General features: G+C 34.2%; 1 protein-coding gene across 1 annotated transcript; it reads right to left on the bottom strand.

Annotated features, from left to right (window-relative positions):
* Nucleotide 1: 1 nt before the first annotated feature.
* On the bottom strand, nt 2–11,630 carry LOC120633649. Its single transcript, XM_039903940.1, has 4 exons — nt 11,177–11,630; nt 9,622–9,748; nt 9,122–9,297; nt 2–1,118 (listed from the first exon to the last, which is right to left on the bottom strand). Exons 1-4 carry the CDS (start codon nt 11,540–11,542, stop codon nt 1,017–1,019), a joined length of 771 nt encoding a protein of 256 aa, XP_039759874.1. The 5' UTR covers nt 11,543–11,630; the 3' UTR covers nt 2–1,016.
* Nucleotides 11,631–13,108: the final 1,478 nt, after the last annotated feature.

The following is a 13,108-nucleotide window of genomic DNA, read 5'->3' as shown; positions in this document are numbered from 1 at the left end:
GATATTCAAACTGTCCAAATTTTCTTACGTATTCTAACACGCCCTTTTACAGTTGAGCATACTACTGTAGACATCCTGTAAAAGGAGAACTGATATTATTTTGCTCATTGGGCAAGGTAAATTTTTATATAAAGCTATAAATGGTCTATGCAAATTAGAACATAAATTGTTTTGCATGTTATTGCCATCCATCATCGTTCTTTTTAGACACCTACACTTATTTTTAAAGTTGAAAGGTTAATGGTTAGAATATTAACTTTTTCGTTTGTATGGTAAATGCATCACTTAAACTTTGAATATATTTTCTGATGATAAGAATATCATAATTTTTTTTTAACAAACCTGTATAAAGATTGCAAAAGACAAAACTTCCCATCCTTCCCATTCCCGCAGTAATACCTATTTTGTTCAGTTTTTTTTTTGGATTTTTAAATGCATCGTTAATTATATAACGCTTTCATTTAATTTTTTGCTTTTTATGGCAGGGTATTATCGTGACAAGAAATCATGGGCCAAAATCAACAGGCTTATCCCCGGGTGCAGGTTAATATGTATATCTACTTCCTATAAAATTCCTGTGTATAATATATAAAAGCTAGATTCTTGAAGCAGGCGATTGTAATGGCTCAAATATTATACTGGCTCAAAATAAATTAGTTAGTTCTCGCTTCTATAAAAACCATAATCCGATCGTCGCAGAATTAACTACAACAGAGTCACTAACATCGTGGCCGCGAGACATTCTAAGTAACTGAAACAAATGTATGGAAATATACCAAGCATGCTACCCATACATTTATTTTCATCGGCAAAATTTTGCGCGACGCGATTTGCCCCGTGGCGAGCACATAAAGGACTTCATTATATTGGTTTTTCAGTTACGCTCTGTCACTTGAATTTTTGTATTTGCGTGCACAATATTTTTATTACATTTCTAAATCCTTAAATAGCCCACGCATGGGCAAAATTGCTTCTACAATAACTATGAAAATTATACTTTGTTGGTTTATCGCTTTTTACTGTGCGCAAGCGGTATCCTGTTTCTTAGGGATATAGAGATGGTCGGAGGGATCCAACTTCTGCCAGCGCAAACACTTCGATTTAATTGTCACTGGTTCCTGGAAAGGAGAAACGGAATAATTAATTTAAATACTACTTAAACTAAATGTAATTTATATTACTTATTCTATCTAATAATGTCTTATTCCTACACATAAGTAGTTTATAGTAAGTTATTTGTATTTTTTTAATTGTTTTCATTTCATTTATTATTTTTTAGATCTTTTAAAATACTTTGCTACTTTTTTTACCTGTATATTGAGATGGGTTTTACCTGAATTAAACAATTATTATTATTATTATTTTACTCTATCATTAATTCTTTTTTTTTTTTAAATTATTAGCAATGCTATTAAAAATTTATAAAAAAAAACTTCCACCATCCGCTTGCGGGGCTTTTGAATGCCCAAGTAACCGGCGGTCAGGGCTCCAGAGTGAGGAAACTCCTCACAATACGCGCCGTTTCAAGGACTACTGTCTTCTGTATCCGACCCTTGATCCAACAACCAAGCGAAAGCTTCTAAAGATGTTGGTCGAAGCTTTCGCGAGAAGACCATTGACTGAAACGACGATCGGAACAATAACGGTCGACTCAACATTCCACATGACGGTAATCTCGTGAGCAAGGTCCAAGTATTTAGATACTTTTTCCTTTTCAGCTTTCACCAGATTATCGTCATGCGGAATGGTAATGTCAACAATTAATGCACGGCGCACTGATCGATCGACTAGCACTATATCAGGTCTATTAGCTGTAATATACCTGTCAGTGATAATCGTTCGATCCCAGTAGAGCAATGCACTGCTATTTTCAAGAACTGACGCAGGGTCGTACCGATAGTAAGGCATCTCAAAATCGATAAGGCTAAACCGAAGAGCAAGTTGTTGATGATTATTATTATTAAAAGCCTCCACTCCTAAAGGGGAAATGAATTTAAGTGCTGAGATTTACCACGGAACACCTATTTGCGGGCTTTGAAGATTATTATCACATGTTAATTAATATAACCAGTACCGACAGCTAAATATAAACCCGTGAACTTGTGAAACATGGTAGCATACGCCAACCTCTAATCAGTTTTGAATTAGTAACAGCTCTAACAGTATGGCGACCCCGCACCGGTAAACGCAGCGTAGTTCGGCCCCCAACGAGGTGGACAGATGATATCAGGCGAGTCGCTGGGAGCCGCTGGAGGCAAGCGGGCCAGGACCGTGTATTGTGGAACTCCCTACAAAAGACCTATGTCCAGCAGTGGACGTCAATTGGTTGAGGTGGTGGCGATGATGATGATAAACAACGATTTGGAAAAAATTTAAGCAGTTGGGCTGAACAGATTTAGGTAAAATTTGATTTCTCAACTGTCATTTTATAAACTTTCACAAAAAAAAAAACAATTGTGTTAAAAATGTATAAAATGAAATAAAAAGAGATTTTCTTTAAATAAGTTTTTATCATCTTCCAATATGTTCAAAATATACTCTGCAATAAAAAGTAACGAAAATATTTTCATTACTGCATAAGATAAGTAAGGAAAATCTATAGACTAAAAAGTCTAAAAAAACTAAAAAGAGTATTTAATAGTCTTGGAATACACGATACTTTTATCTAAAAACAGACTAATATTTATCATGCGATATTGTGTTTGTTATTGTCAATGCAGGTGTAAGGCAGACAGGTCAGCTTCCGTGACGCGACGTACACTATCAAACGAAGACTAAATGCATAACAGAATTATCGTCTTAACAGCCTCATGATTACATTAGCTGCTGAGTAAACTTCTGTAGATATGTACGTACCTATATTATGTTGATGGTATATGGCTTTGTTGTAGATAACAGTAATAATTACTCAGATTGCGATAGATCCTAATAACACATTGAATTATAGTATTAATCATTGTTGAACTTTCAGGAGTTAGGCATCTTAAATTAATAACATGAAAACGTATATTATAAAAGTAAAAGTATTTTTGGTGATGCGTCCTGTAGCCTGCCTCGGAGTTTCGCCATCAAATTGAAAGAATTTTCAAGCCAGTGTGGTAGTACCAAAGATTAGCGCGTTCAAACAAAAAAAAAACTTTTCGCATTTTCTTAAACTCGTCGTCTAGTCCTTAAATAAAGAAAAAAACTATTCGTTTTTTTTTAATTATAAAAACATAAACCACTACGTTAACATTTCGTCCAGTCCTCTACAAAAAAAATCGGACAAACACTTATAATCGGACTTTATATCGATTTAGTTTTTCTTACTGTGGGAAGGGAACTATTGTAAGTTGTTACCAAACAAGAGTATCTAAGGCAGTTTGATGGCTTCAAGCTTATTTTGTTTCTTGAACGGTTTCTGTTTCTCTTGTGTAAGCAATCGAAATAAATACAGAAATGTTTCGTTACAGTTTTCCCTTAACTATAACTGACTTTTGTTCACCGACCTTAAAATGGAGGAGGTTTGATAACCTATTGATTTACTAATATTTCATTACATTTGAAACCAGTGGCGTGCATACAGGGTAGATGATATAAAATGGAGTCAGTCTCCAGTACGAGTTATAGAAAACTTAAAGGTGGGCATTGTGAGAGTTATAAAAAGCCTAGCCTTAAGTTTTAATAAATCGTACCCTGTGCTTACCTGTATGCATCCACTGTTTGAAAGCATACACTTAAGGCATTTAGAGTAAGTCTGATGTGATGGTGCGTCTAAACAATAGGTATATTAACATTCGTCTGATAACATATACCAGCATAATCAGATTACGGCACTTAATAAAAATTCCGTGATTTCAACCAACTGCGGTCGTTTCAATGATTTTGCAAATTGCTTTGTTTTTATTCTAGATCAGATACATTTAAGGGGCTTTTTTTTTAATTAGACCTTGACTTCAATCTCATTTACCAGGTAATGATGATGTCCACGATGGTACCGGGCTAACTTGTTAGGGAGTGTGTCAGTTACATTAAATCCATGCCCCTAATCGGTTTTTACGCGTCATCGCTTAGGGGCACGTCTTTGTCGGTAGGGTGGTAATTAGGCACGGTCGAAGCCTCCCACCAGACCAGGCCAAAGAAAATCAGATGAATTTATAAATTCATCTGATTTTCTATATTATATTATTTTATAAATTTAATTTAAAAATTCATACTTGTAACATTTAAAAACGCGGTGAAAGCATATTATCTTGCTCATTAATGACGAATCTTACTACCTTGTTTATGTTTTATTTTTATTATCTATATGTTCTTAAAATTTATGTATGATTGAGTATACATTAGTTTATTATTTATTTATTACATTTTTTTTTTATTTGTGCAATTTGGTTTATGTATTTGTATTTAGCTATTTGAATGTAGGTTTATAATAATTTTACACCACCTGTCCGCGCTCGCTCATCTTGTCCTAATCCAAATGTGGCCTGGCAGTGATCGCTACTAAGCGATAAGGCCGCCTTTTGTATTCTACTTCTGTCTTTGTATTTCTATTGTTTTTTTTATTATCCCATCTTCATAGTGGTGTACAAATAAAGAGTTAAATAAATAAATAATAAATAAATTCCCAAATTGTCCCTTCCGGGAATCGAGGTCGGGACCTCCATCTTAAAACCGCAGCGCTCACTACAGCGCCAAGGAGCCGACATTCGACGATTAATAATTACGGCGTATATATTTTTTTTTATCATTCATTTATTGTATTCAGGTAGCTGGATATAAAGACACATAAACACGAAACAAAAATTTAAAAATATAACAAATCTAACAATCTCATGATACCTACTATGTATTAAAATAAACTAACTTTACTCAAATATAACATAGAGTACGTGCGGTGATAGATAGTGGTTACGATTTCGGTTTCACTTTCGGGGGACACAGTTCGTACTTCGGCACATACCTCTAACTATTCTAAGTTATGTGCATTTTAAGCAATTAAATATCACTTTAACCGTTAAATTAAAAAATCGTTAAGAAACATGCATGCCCGAGAGATCTCCAGAACGTTCTAGAAGAGGTGTGAAGTGCACCGATCCGCACTTGGTCAGCGTGGTGAACTATACTCTAAAGTATACTCTAAAGTAGAGACTCTCATTGTAAGAGGAGACCCACACGGGTCTGAAATTAGTATGCCAGTAATGGACTGATATAAAATATACATTTAGTATTATGTGAAAATATTTACCTACGATAAATTTAGATCAGGTAATTTAAATATGGATATGTATATAGAAATAACCGATAAATATTTACGCTACATAAACCTTGACCTCTATATCATTAATTTCAAACCATTTACTTATCATATAGCAGTAAATACGTCGCAGAACGTCAAATTATATATTTTCCTACATTCCGATAAGATTATAAATATTTATGAAGACACACCCACTTTACTATCTACGTCGCAAAGTATTTAAATATTACCAGCTTATTAGTATAGTTTTTTATTGATATAGTTTTTTTCCTTGATTTTTTTTTAATCAAAGAAACAAAATAGGTATATTATGTTTATTTGATTTTAATTCAGTTTTATTAAAATCGGTATAGGTATGAGAGGATTAACAAAAACTTTCATCCCCTGTTCCGGAAAAGCCCTATCAACATCGAATCGTCTAGAAACAATTTAATAGAGGTATAGGTATATTATTACCGAAATATCGGTTACTTTTAACATGCGAAACAAAAGTTGCTAGTATATAGTATGTACAGATACCTATTGTAGTATAGAATAAATAGTATGGCGTTTTATTAGTAGGCAAAGATAACGACCATAGATAATAAGCAATTTTTTTTTTATGTTCTTATACCATTGAGTTCATGAGCGGTGATTAAAAAATAACATCAGTGGGTTTTTGCTCATCAACTCATTCAAGGACTTTCAACTTCCTTGCATTGATTACCGTTACTATACTTTATTACTGATGCTTAAATGAAAAACATATTACATTTCATAATGACCCATTGTCTAAGCTCAGTTTGATTCATATATTAATACATATATCGATTATATTGATTGCGGCGGATTGGTTACTCGTGCGTATATGTATATGTATGTAACAGAATTACGAAATAATATTAAAGGAAATATACTTACGCATCCTTCTATATTATTTCGTAATTCCGTTATGCTGTGTATACACATCTTTTATTGCCAAATTTATAGGTACAACAAAATAAATAATTATACTTATATAGTTAGTACAGTTTGTATTAAATAGTTCAATTTATAACAATCATTTATAAACGAGGATTAATTAATCTGATTGCTAAAGAGTTGGTACATTGCCAGCAACCGAGTCGCTAAAGGTTAATGGAAAACGCATGGGAGAGATGCGAGTTTCAAGTATTTAATAATATCATGGAAATTCACTGAGATACGTCATGGCTATGGCTCATTAAGAGTTATATGTAGGTCAGGGATCTGAGTAACGAGAGCTGTGCAATCGGTTTTCAGTTGGAGTTATATTATTTAAAATGAATATATATTTTTTTTTTTTTTTTATGGGGATTTGGCAAAGTATTCTGGCGGCACCTTATTCAGAGGTAGCCAGAATTCTATTAGATTTTAAGTTAAGATAAGAGAAAGGAAGTATCAATTTTTGTAAAGGGAACGATGGGGCTGACATTCTTATTGTTAAGAAAAGTCCCGAATAAATAAAGAATAAAAAAAAAAAAAAAAAAAAAAAAAAATGAATATTTTTTAGAACCTAGCATTTATAATTGTAAAATCATAGAGAGATGATGGTGAGAAATATGTAGTAGTAGAAAGAACATTTTGGCAAGAAAGGAAAGGAAGACATTTAGGAAAGCAGATTTTCCTGCTTCTCGGGTATTATAGCAAATTGAGCTTTAGCGCCCGCGTTCTACGTCTGCCTTTATTACGGTTTTTAAATAATCGCGTGGAAACGGTTTGTTTTGCTTGGGATAAAAAGTAGTATAAGTTACTCTCAATCCTTTCAACTAACAGAAGAAGTAAGAAGGAAAGGATTGCTTGCAGCAATACGGCCGCTTTTGCATGTCTACATTGTTTACTGTATACTCCTTACTGTTTCTTTTCCTGTTTGTTATACGAGCAATAGGGGTTTTACTTCTTCTTCTTCTTTTTACTCTATGAGAAAGAAAAGTCAAGGTTGCTTGGTTAGAGCGTGAAGGGAGGACAATCAAAAAAACACGGTCGGCGACTAGATTTATAGATTTACTAGATTTATGTGTGCAGTCCCGGGTTTGATCCCCGTGACGGGCAATTTTGGAATTTATAGTTTTGAACTTTCTCTGGTCTGGGCTTGTGGAAGGCTCGGCCGTGGCTAGTTACCGCCCTACCATAGGTTACCAATTCGGGGTACCTATCAGTTTAATGTCACTGCCATACCCCTAACATATTAGGCCGTTTTAGACTGCATCGTCACCAACAGGTAAGATTGCAGGCTAATTTGAAGAGGAATAAAAAAAAAAGTTTCGAGTTTATAATATTAGAAAGTAATTTTTGCATAAGTGAAAGAGAATATTTTACTTCGTTGGGGTTGGATAAAATGAGCATGAGTATATCAGGGTGTGCTCTGGAACATCCAAGGGGCACCCAGGGTGCCCCAATAAAAGAAAAAGTTTAAAAGTGTTCATATAAATTCATAGTTATCGTACCATTAACGTTGGACACTGGTCTCCTTACTAATAGGAAAGCTGAATTAAGAGCTTAAGAGTCCCCAATGAGGCAGGTTTTAAAACAAATAATGATAAATAGTAAGTTATAATTTCGTTCCGACGGTTTCCTACTTCAGTCACTCATGTTTGTATGTACGTGTGCACATACAAACGTGAACGTTTCACAAGCGTGAGACGCTTCACACATGTGAAAAGTGACGTACTTTTCACATGTGTGAAGATCGAAGATAAAAAAGAGGTAGTACCTACTTGAGGACATATTTCGCAGTAAAATTATATGATTGGGTGGATTACATATTTATTTGCTTTATCTTATCGATATTTAATTGCAGTCGTAGCTCTTCGCTACCTGTTTATAGTGATAATGCATAAAAATATATTGCCTGAATATTTCTTTGACGGCCGATTGGCGCAGTGGGCAGCGACCCTGCTTTCTGAGTCCAAGGCGGTGGGTTCGATTCCCACAACTGGACAATGTTTGTGTGATGAACAGGAATATTATTAAAAATCTAAATCCGATGATAAGCCATGTTCTGGTAGGCGTTTTTCTAAAATGTTTGCTTATCGAAAATTGTGTACGGATGAGCTTGCGGGAAACTATGCTAAAAATAATAATGAGTAAGTGTTCAACTTTAAACGTGATAATTAATAGAGTACCTAATTATTGCGTTACGTACGTGTAGCTACGTGACTTACATAGCATAGTGACGCGTAGGCAAACTTCCTATGTGTAACATTGATGGATGTTGATAAAACAACAATAAAGCACTACCCGTTTCGATAAATCATCAGGATTGTTTAATCTACACGTTTTCGAATGACTGAAAAGGTTTTAAGGTGGAACTACTGTTATGAGGCTTGTTCAACCCTTAAGGCGAATTGTATGGGATTCGCACGTCAATATTCTCTTTATTAACCCCCAACACAAAAACGACGTGTTATAAGTTCGACGTGTCCGTGTCTGTGCTTGTGCATGCGTCTGTGCGTGCGTGCGTGCGTTCGTGCGTTTTTGCGTGCGAGCGTGCGTTGTGTGTGATGAACCTATTTTGACTTTGTTTTTTTTTCTCACTAGCTGTACCTAAATTTCTTTATCTTGTTTTTGTCATAGTCAATATTGAAAACTTATACTAGAAGCTCTTTATATATTATTTCAATTGAATTACATTTTATTGAAGTTTTTATTTTATAGTGAACTGTTAAAATCGTGATATATAATAAAATTCTACTGTATGCGTGTTTGTCATCTAACGGCTGCACTGATTTTGGTGAAATTTTTTGTGTATATTTCAATGGGCGCCTGGATGGTTAGAATTGGACCTGGTTGGTGGTGCAACTATCTGAATGTCATCGACTAAATGTCGTGTTTAATATATCTTCCAGATCCTCTAGTTTGAAATAAAAATAATAATAAAAATACCTTGGCAACTAATTTCCCATCATCCGCTATTAAAAATTCCTCCAGGCCAAACACAAGAGGAGAAGCATTTCCAAGGTGGAAGATTCTTGAAGATGTTCCACGGGTCACTCTAAACTCTATGGTTTTGGCCATTAATACACTGGTTATCATGTAAACAGACTTCTTTCCTTTCAGAGCTGAAAAAAAAAATGGTTGTAATAAACTAATACTCATACCTACTCATAATCGGTTTCAAAGCAGCATCATGCCAAAATACTAAGTTACTTGGCGGTACATATTACTCAGTAGTGAAGTAACTGGCCTCTGTTGAAGTCTCCCACCACAGCAGAAAAATCATTCAAGCCCCAAAATAAGCCTTGCCAGGCATTGAACCCAACCTACCACTTGAGACCACAGTACTCGCCACTGTACCAGGGAGGTCAACAAAAACAGACATTAATAATGGTTTTAAAAGAAATAAATAAATGCCCTGTTTAATGAAACAATGAACCATTTCTTACCTTCGTTGTTCTTTACATCCAAGTAAATTTTGTTCGAAAAATCCTTGCCTTTCGGAATTCTTGATTGGGAGAAATTTATCATGATCACTCTCACTTTGTTCTTTATTGCTTCATCTTGTAATGTTATCTGTTAATTAAAAATATATATATATATTAATCTTATTTAACCTACATTCAGTATGCATGGGCCTGGCTACTGGCCTATTCATTTATATATATATATATATATATATATATAGTTATAAGACTGCCTAATTGTATACATAATGTAAACTAGATATTTATAATTTTTCCTGTATTTTTATGTGGTTACATATAATAAAAAATTCATTCATTCAAAGAGGTACAGAGCTTAAGACATTTCATATGCTGGAATGCCTTTAACAATTATTATAACTGGTAATGATAGCTTAACCTGCTCTCCAAGGCACAGAGTTAGAGTATACCAATTTAATAATTCTGGTTTGTCCAAGCCGAGAATAAAAACCAGGATGCATAGTGCAACATGCTAAAAAATATTTCTAGTTACACATTATTCAATAATTATAAATAAATAAATAAATATACTACGACAATACACACACCGACATCTAGCCCCAAAGTAAGCGTAGCTTGTGTTATGGGTACTAGGATAGCTGATTAATATTTTTATGAATATAATACACATAAATACTTATAATATACAGATAAACACCCAGACACTGAAAAACATTCATGTTCATCACACCAACATTTTCCAGTTGTGGGAATCGAACCCACGGCCTTGGACTCAGAAAGCAGGGTCGCTGCCCACTGCGCCACTCGGCTGTCAATAATAATTAAACATTCTGAAGGTTTGTTGTACAGAATAATAACAGTGATCTTCAATCAATATTACTTATCTGTAGAGATTAGATATTATAGAGGTACTAAGCAACCAGTTCAATGTTAATTATAAGTTAACTTAAAATTAGCACAATGTGACATTGAACATAAACATGCTAAGAAACTAAAATCTATAGTAACAATTTATTTTTTGCAGGAACTGTTGTGTAATATTTGCTTTTACTATTGTGGAAAGAAGTGTGGAAGTAGTAAAGGATTGCCAATTCAAATTTGATTGAATTTGATGAAGACATTATATTTTGCCAATTCCACATATTGTAGAATAAGTTATATTTGTAAAGTATAATTTTGTAGGTGGATATAATATTTAATTTCATCATTTAGTACGTGTAAAGTAATCCTGTCGTACAATTATAATAAAAAGCCCAACATCACAAATAAGAGACTTTAAATCAATGCCAATAAAATTATTGATAATTATCAGGTGGTTGTAAATACTGTTTGATTCTTGATAAAGCTAACTGTATAAGATGTTTTCATAAGAATTGCCTTGTAAAATAAAAAATAACATTCCAAATTATGTTTGTTTTAAAAATTATATTCTTTGACATCGATAAACTTGGGATTCACAGCACAGGATACCTATGTACGAAGGTCATTGCCTTATGCATTCGATTTATGAAAATATAATTAAATTATGGTAGGTTTTAATAATGTAAAAAATAAGTACCTTTACGCTTTCGTGGGGAAACTTAAAATCTTGATCATGAAAATCGTCCTGGTCCAGCAGGTTAACGTATTCGGGGTCAGACTTCTCTTTATTTATATTCCTTCTCAGTTCCCCAAGCGGTGTGAACATTTTACCGTTTGTTTCTTTTTCATTCGGCACGAATAAAGACGTGACTTTATACAGGTCGGCTTCTGTAATATGCGGGATACAAACCAACTGGTTACTCCCAATTTCGATCTCGATTTCATCTCTGATAAATGGCCAGGCGTCCTCGAGTTTCAATGATTTTAAACTCTCTAGGCTGACATCTTTACGAATTTCGTGGGAATACAGAGACTTTACAACTACTTTTAGTTTTTTCGGCATTTTTATGTTAACACTTAACAACGTCAGGAAATATGTTCACTCACTTTCACTGTCACAGATCGACTAAATTTTTTGACAAAGAGCGACACTATTGATTGTTCATGTGTTTGAAGAGGACGACGCATAAATGTTTTCCCGACGTTGTCATAATTTCCCGGAAAAATTGAGGAAAAGATAATGAAGTCCCATACCTACCTGAACAACATAATTTGAGATTTAAGATAGATCATTGAGGTAAAATTTAGAATAAGCAGTTGGTACAGAAATGAATAATTCTGATCCAACTGCTATAATAAAGGTAATACGTAGTAATATCAGTAAAACATACACATAGCACCAATTTTTCTGAGATAGATTAAATATTGGTTATTATTATTATAATTACATATATATAACTAGCGGTATATATAACGATCGGTGCAGACCTTTTTGAGTTTTTGAGTAAGTACACAAACCATCATAACATTTTTATACATATAGACTAGGTATTTTAGAATTACAAAATATTATAAAATATTTTGCAATATTATAACCATGAAATAATAACATCTTTTTTCTATCCCGTGCCGTGATCATTGGGATGTCATCTCTTTTAAATTTGTGGTATAATAACCACAAATTTAAGTTCTTTATATAATCGACCTCTCTGGCGTAGCGACGAGAGCTGTTAATTGTATTAAGAGGTCACGGGTTCGATTCCAAGCACGGGAAATTTGGGAATTTAAAATTTCTAAATTTTAATGTGGATGCCCCAGTCATGACCTAAAAAATAATCAAAAAGTTTACCTAATCTAATGGGAATTTTAATAGCCTGCCAACACTGTGCATTACTACGTCACGTTTAGGTCACGTATTTTTCACGCGGCCGGTATCTGGCAATTGCATGACTGAAGTTTTTATGTAGGTACTAAGTCGCTTAGGTAATGCAGGTTTTTCTAGTAACCGCAGTCACACAGTCTCCTCGTGGTTTCCCGTTTAATACACAACGTCATTATTTTTTTATAATCCTTACACGATATTGAGTCACAATCACGTACTTGAGTTGGAGTAGTCAGTAAACCGTGAGAAAGTCATGATTCATGAATATATCGCCGTGATTTTATATCTAAATTAACTATAATCACATCTTTCCCAATACATATTTGAGAATTACAAGTCTCAAGAGGAATCACTTAAGTATATATTTTTTTAATGGTACCAAATAATTGGACAGATTAAGCAGATGGCCCACCCGATGGCAAGTTGGAAACATCCATAAGCGAGCTACATCTCGCAGGCATGCAAGGAATATATAACAAAGTGCCGCCATCCAACAACCTGAAGTGTAGCTGCTAAGCCTCTTTTACACCGGCAACCACGTCCTTGGCGGCATAAATAATCATGCCGGCGAGAGTTTTTATGACAGAGCTCGTGAAGAGAAATACCTACTATTTCTCTTGACGAGCTCTGTCACAAATTCAAATTCAAATTCATTTATTTCAAGTAGGCCTACTTTATAAGCACTTTCGACACGTCAAGTATGTACGTTTGTAGTGACTCTACCACCGGTTCGGAAAGCAGATTCTA

Source organism: Pararge aegeria, chromosome 22 (assembly GCF_905163445.1).
Source record: "Pararge aegeria chromosome 22, ilParAegt1.1, whole genome shotgun sequence".
Classification (NCBI taxonomy): Eukaryota; Metazoa; Arthropoda; class Insecta; order Lepidoptera; family Nymphalidae; genus Pararge; species Pararge aegeria.
The sequence above is the reverse complement of the archived record's forward strand: the minus strand, read 5'-3'. Positions and strand labels throughout refer to the sequence as shown.

Excerpts from the sequence above, each read along its gene's own strand:
- LOC120633649 (XM_039903940.1), bottom strand. The coding sequence starts at position 11,542 with ATGCCGAAAAAACTAAAAGTAGTTGTAAAGTCTCTGTATTCCCACGAA. Across the intron at positions 9,298-9,621 it reads GGATGTAAAGAACAACGAAG|CTCTGAAAGGAAAGAAGTCT; the intron begins GTAAGAAATGGT and ends TTTTTTTTTCAG. Across the intron at positions 1,119-9,121 it reads ATGGGAAATTAGTTGCCAAG|GAACCAGTGACAATTAAATC; the intron begins GTATTTTTATTA and ends TCTCCTTTCCAG.